A 5,913-nucleotide genomic window follows, 5' to 3' on the forward strand; every position below is an offset into this window, starting at 1 on the left:
AGGCTCCCATGAGCAGTCTGTTCGAAGAGGAAGTTGAGGAAGACGACGATGAAGAGGAGTACGATGACGACGGTGAAGGAGGTACGCTATTACGTTTTTCCAGCTGTACGTATACCTATCACTACGTTTTCCCAGCGGTACATTTTTCGGTTAGTCCTTTATGTGTTAGTCTGGTTTCCAGGAGGCACGCGTTTCTATCGATACGTTTCTCAGCCACATATTTTTTTTTAAAGTTTCTATTATCTTATTCTCTGGTATAAGGGAGATTCGTGTTCCGTAAAGTACGTTTACGCAGCCGTACTTTTAATCCAATCCGTTTGTTGATTGTCTTTATAGGAAATTTTGGTATCTTGTAGTACACACACACACAGATGCACATCGACCTGAACACGCGTGCACATGTACACAAATACACAACATGTACATATACGTATGTCGACGTGATAGTATAGTATGTGTACGTGTTTCATGCACAAAGACTTACCTAGTTGTATCTGTATCTGTAGATATACACACTGTAAGCACACGTGCACAATTACACACATGCACACAATGTACATTTAAATAGATCGACGTGATAGCATAGTACTAACACGATCTGACGTGACTATTCATGCACATACACAAACACACACACATTCCTAGAGGTATCTGTACCTGTAGATATATACACTCTAGACACACGTACACATACCTATATGTATCTGCATCTGTAGATATACACGCTGTAGACACACGTACACATACCTATATGTAACTGCATCTGTAGATATACACGCTGTAGACACACGTACACGTGTACATGCATGTGCAGACTATCAAATGGATATGCACACGCATCTCTTAATATCTGCACACATATTCAACGAACAGAGGTGGCTCAAACATGCAACAAGATGAGTGTATACGAACTACCTTATCTTAAATATATAGAGATTTATTATGCATTGTACATGTAAATGTACATGTACATATACAATGTCATGTGCATGTACATTTTCATGCACACACGTGTATGTATATCTACTCACAATATAACAAGCTTTAACCTTAATATGTACATGTATGGGCACATGCGATGTATATATTACATGTATATGTACATCCACACGCATATGTGTTTGTAGCCACGCACATTATATACGTACATACTTATCTACATAATAGAAAAAGTGTACCCGACAGCGCATAAACAATGTATACCTATTTGATTGCGTATATTTACACACATTCCATATAAACTACACACATAAACATACAACAGGAGAGGCGCATAAAATGGAACTGACGGTGTATGACATATTTATCTATATGTATATACTCCTTATACCTGAATACATAACCACACAACAGAGGAGGCGCGCAATATGCAACGGGTGGTGGCTGCGCGCGAGAGAGCGCATGCGGAGAGGCGAAAGAACAAAGAGAAGGAACGATTGGAGAGTATGGCCGACAGGTGTGTATACTGATTTCAATCTGTCTATATATATATATATATGTGTGTGTGTGTATGAATGTATATATGTATATATATATATATATGTGTGTGTGTGTGTGTGTGTGTATGTATGTGTATGTATATATTTATTTATGTATATATGTATATATGTGTATGTATTCTATTAATAGATACTAATACCGACTGTAACTTACACCTTGTCTATAAACAGATACTATAACGCTTACTGCAACCCACACCTTGTTCTATAATAGATACGACAATGCCGATAATGACGACTATTCGGGTGATGAAGATGATAGTGGTGGTAGGTATCGTGCACACACAGATATCATGGAGAAGGGACGGCTACCCTCAATCACCGATCCGAAACTGTGGATGGTCAAATGCATTGTATGTGCACAGTCCACATGATGGCTTAGTATTGGTTGTGTATATGTTTGTGAATGTAGTGTGGTTGTTTATGTTTGTGTGTGTTTAATGGATGATTATATGCCTTATATGTGTACAGTCTATATAGTTTAGTATTGGTTGTGTATATGTTTTTGAATGTAGTATGGTTGTTTATGTTTGTGTGTGTTTAATGGATGGTTGAATGCATTGTATGTGCACAGTATATATGGTTTAGTACTGGTTGTATATATGTTTATGAATGTAGTGTGGTTGTTTATGTTTGTGTGTGTTTAATATATGGTTTAGTATTGGTTGTGTATATGTTTGTGAATGTAGTATGGTTCTTTATGTTTGTGTGTGTTTATCAGATGGTCAAAGGCATTGCATGTGCTTCATTTACGGGTGTCGCAGTTGATGTATAGTATTCCTATGCTACGGAATGGTATGTATTGGCTGTATGTGTAGTGTCCTTGTCTTACTATCCATATATGCTCGTGTGGTCTTTAGGTTTATGCTTACATTTTGCTAAGCCTGCCTTTGCCTTACCTTTGGTTTTAGTTTCATCTGGATATCTTCTACACGTACCATCTCTGGCGTATGTCCTCAAAAATCAATTGTCTCATTCATATCATCGCACTGATACTTGGTTAGGACTTGTCCTGTCCTGTCGCACTGACACTTGAGTTGATTTTGTCGTGTCCTGTTTCATTTGTTGTCTTCATAATCTCATACAATACCAGCCGGGCCGAGAGAAGGACTTGTGCCTTGCGCTCATGCAGTCCTGTCCTGTCGCACTTATACTTGGGCTAGTTTTGTCCTGTCCTGTTTTCGCAGAGATACTAACCCGTCATCTGTTGTCTTCATATTCTCATACAATACCAGCCGGGCCGAGAGAAGGACCTGTGCTTTGCGCTCATGCGTCGGTTCATAGAGTACGAGTATAGTGACAAGCCGTTGATGATCAAAAGCGTTATCCATGTGGAGAATCTCAAAGGGCACATCTACGTGGAGGCTCACAAACAGGTACATGGCGTGTGAATAAACGTACATAAACGTAAGGAGTTCAAGTAGGCATGGGGTGTATAGTAAGAAATTAATGTACATAAACGAAAGGAGTTCAAGTAGGCATGGTGTGTATAGTATGGGGTTAATGTACATAACCGTAAGGAGTTTAAGTACGCCTGGGGTGTATAGCATGTGAATAAATGTACATAAACGCAAGGCCTTTGGGTGGGTTTAATGTGCAAACGCACATACAATTGGGTGAAGTGTGCATAACCGTATATGAACGTATTCCAGGAAGTGCTAGTGACGTTTGGCTAGACGTATGTAAACGTATTCCATATATGTATATAAACTTGTCTATCCGTTGAATGTACCATCGATAATCGCGCATGTGTTGCATGGCGGGAGTCTGATTGAACTCACTTACGTACAAGCACACCAGCCGGCGACTTATGCATATGAGAACAGTTGAGTATATTACTTGTAGTAGAGTGAGTGTGAAAGTATATAGACCATATCATCCTACAGCACTTACAGCTGCGCGAGAATGCGTACAATATCAAAGAGATAAACCGTTTTTAAACACTAAGCTTAGTCTACACATATAAAGATCTATATGAGAACAGTTGAGTATGGTACTTGTAGTCGAGTGAGTATGAAAGTATATAGGCCGTACCATACTTATAACTGAGCGAGAATGTGTACAATATCAAAGAGGTAAAACGTTTTTAAACAGTATGCTTAGTCTACAAGTATAATGATCTATGCGAGAGCAGTTGAGTATGGTACTTGTAGTCGAGTGAGTGTGAAAGTATATAAGCCATACCATACTTGTAACTGAGCGAGAATGCGTACAATATCATAAGAGGTAAAACGTTTTTAAACACTAAGCTTAGTCTATAGGTATAAAGATCTACATGGTGTTGGTGTGTGATTGGATGCCCTCTGCATCATGTGAGAGCCGGTTGGTCCTCTATCGGTTTGCGTAATTTGAGTATTTGATGTAGAAGATATACAACTATTTATGGATCTATATATATATATATGAATTTATCTTTACACGCATATGCTTAACACACTACAGCCGCATGTACAACAAGCCATCAAGGGTCTGCAAGCACTGAATCAGTACAGACAGCGTCTAGTGCCCACAGAGGAGATGACCACTGTCATGGATTGTGTCAAGAAGGTTGACGCTATCAAAACAGGTACACTGGTCATGTGTTAACGTTTTAACGGTTTAGGGGGTACCATGCCAGTGCAAAGCGTGTTTGTTACTGTACTTGGTGTATAGTGGGTACCCAGTGGGCACCAGCTAGCTCGGTTGCCATGGTGAGGCGTTGGAGTGAGTCCTCATTTGATGTGTATATCTATCGTACTACACCACCCTATTATGGACGGTGCTGTTCATCATTACAGGTTGAAAAGGTTTATGCGTCTGAAGCCTACCGGCGACTGGGCGGATGTCATGTGTACAACTATTTTCTACCCAACTGTGGAACACGATCAAACCCTAAAAACCTTAGTCTGAAACTCTAAACTCTAAACCCTACACTTTAAAACCATAGACTGGCCTCCACCACCCCAAGTTATCACACCAGCCCCTTTAGCAAATGAAGTCCAGTCCTAAAATCCTGGGTCATTCGGGACTTCTGTAGGTGCATATATGCGTCTAAAGCGTATACTACCATGTATGCACGAATACTACCATGTATACATCTATTTTAAACAGTTAACCCCCTTAACACGAACACTATCATGTATACATCTAATTTAAACACTTATCGTCTTAACATGAACACACCCTCTGTTATATACCTGAGCTTTGTCTATCAGGATCATTCCTAATTGCCCTGTCCTTCTTGTCTTGGCTTCTGTAGGTGCCTATGTGCGTCTATAGCCAACTTATTACACGAACACTACCATGTATATATCTAATTTAAACACTTCAACCCCTTAACACGAACACTACCATGTATACATCTAATTTAAACACTTATCGTCTTAACATGAACAATATCAGGACCATTCCTAATTGCCCTGTCCTTCTTGTCTTGGCTTCTGTAGGTGCCTATGTGCGTCTAAAGCGTACGGCCTATAAAGACGACATCGCACAAGTTCTAGATCACGACGAGACAAAGGCCACCGTCACTGTGCGATTGGTCCCCCGATTGGGTATGGTGTACATGTGTACCTAAACGCGTGTTTATGTGTACATGTGTACATATATATGTGTACGTATCATGTGTTTACGTGTACGTAACATGTGTACATGTGTTTATGTGTACATGTGTACATAACATGTCTTTATGTGTGCATGTGTACATATCATGTGTTTATGTGTGCATGTGTACATAACATGTGTGTATGTGTACATAACACGTGTTTATGTGTGCATGTGTACATGACATGTCTTTATGTGTAAATGTGTACATATGCATGTCTTTATGTGTGCATGTGTACATAACTGTCTTTATGTGTAAATGTGTATATAAGTTATGTGTACATGTGTACATACACGTGTGTTTGTATCTCCCCCCAGATTGATTAAGGTTCATATGTGTACATAAACAGGTGTTTGAATTCTTTGTAGGTCTACTGCTAAGCGTAAGGGTTTTGGGGGTTCTTTTGTAGGTTGTGGGTGTCCATCCGCATAGTATGTATACTTTAATAGTTGACCACTATCAGGTACAGCTATGGTTGGCGCCAGCATAGTGCGCTGTTCGAGTCTATGTTTACATCTTTCTAGTTGTCCAATTTTTGGTAGCGTTCTTTTTGTGTCGTGAGAGAGTGTAATGTCATAAAGCAGGGAGCCAGCACGAAGTATTAGTTATATATGCATACTCGTGCACACACGCCAGACTATACATAAATACCCATATATATATATATGTGTGTGTACGTATATATACATATGCACTATATACGAATGCACACCATTGATATATATATATATATATATATATATATATATATATATATATATATATATATATATATATATATATATATATATATATATATATATATATATATATATATATATATATATATAT

The 5,913-nt window shown here is 38.8% G+C and overlaps 1 protein-coding gene across 1 annotated transcript in view; it reads left to right on the plus strand.

The window, feature by feature from the left end:
- SARC_06365 (hypothetical protein) overlaps window positions 1-5,913 on the plus strand; it is a gene marked incomplete at its 3' end in the record, with an annotated part of 13,021 nt that continues 7,108 nt past the window's right edge. The window contains exons 1-6 of the mRNA XM_014299722.1: window positions 1-81; window positions 1,354-1,456; window positions 1,714-1,852; window positions 2,735-2,875; window positions 3,942-4,065; window positions 4,925-5,032. Coding sequence (XP_014155197.1) covers window positions 9-81; window positions 1,354-1,456; window positions 1,714-1,852; window positions 2,735-2,875; window positions 3,942-4,065; window positions 4,925-5,032 — 688 coding nt within the window. The 5' untranslated portion in view covers window positions 1-8. The remainder of the gene's footprint in view (window positions 82-1,353; window positions 1,457-1,713; window positions 1,853-2,734; window positions 2,876-3,941; window positions 4,066-4,924; window positions 5,033-5,913) is intronic.

Source organism: Sphaeroforma arctica, assembly GCF_001186125.1.
Source record: "Sphaeroforma arctica JP610 unplaced genomic scaffold supercont1.452, whole genome shotgun sequence".
NCBI classification, from domain to species: domain Eukaryota; class Ichthyosporea; order Ichthyophonida; genus Sphaeroforma; species Sphaeroforma arctica.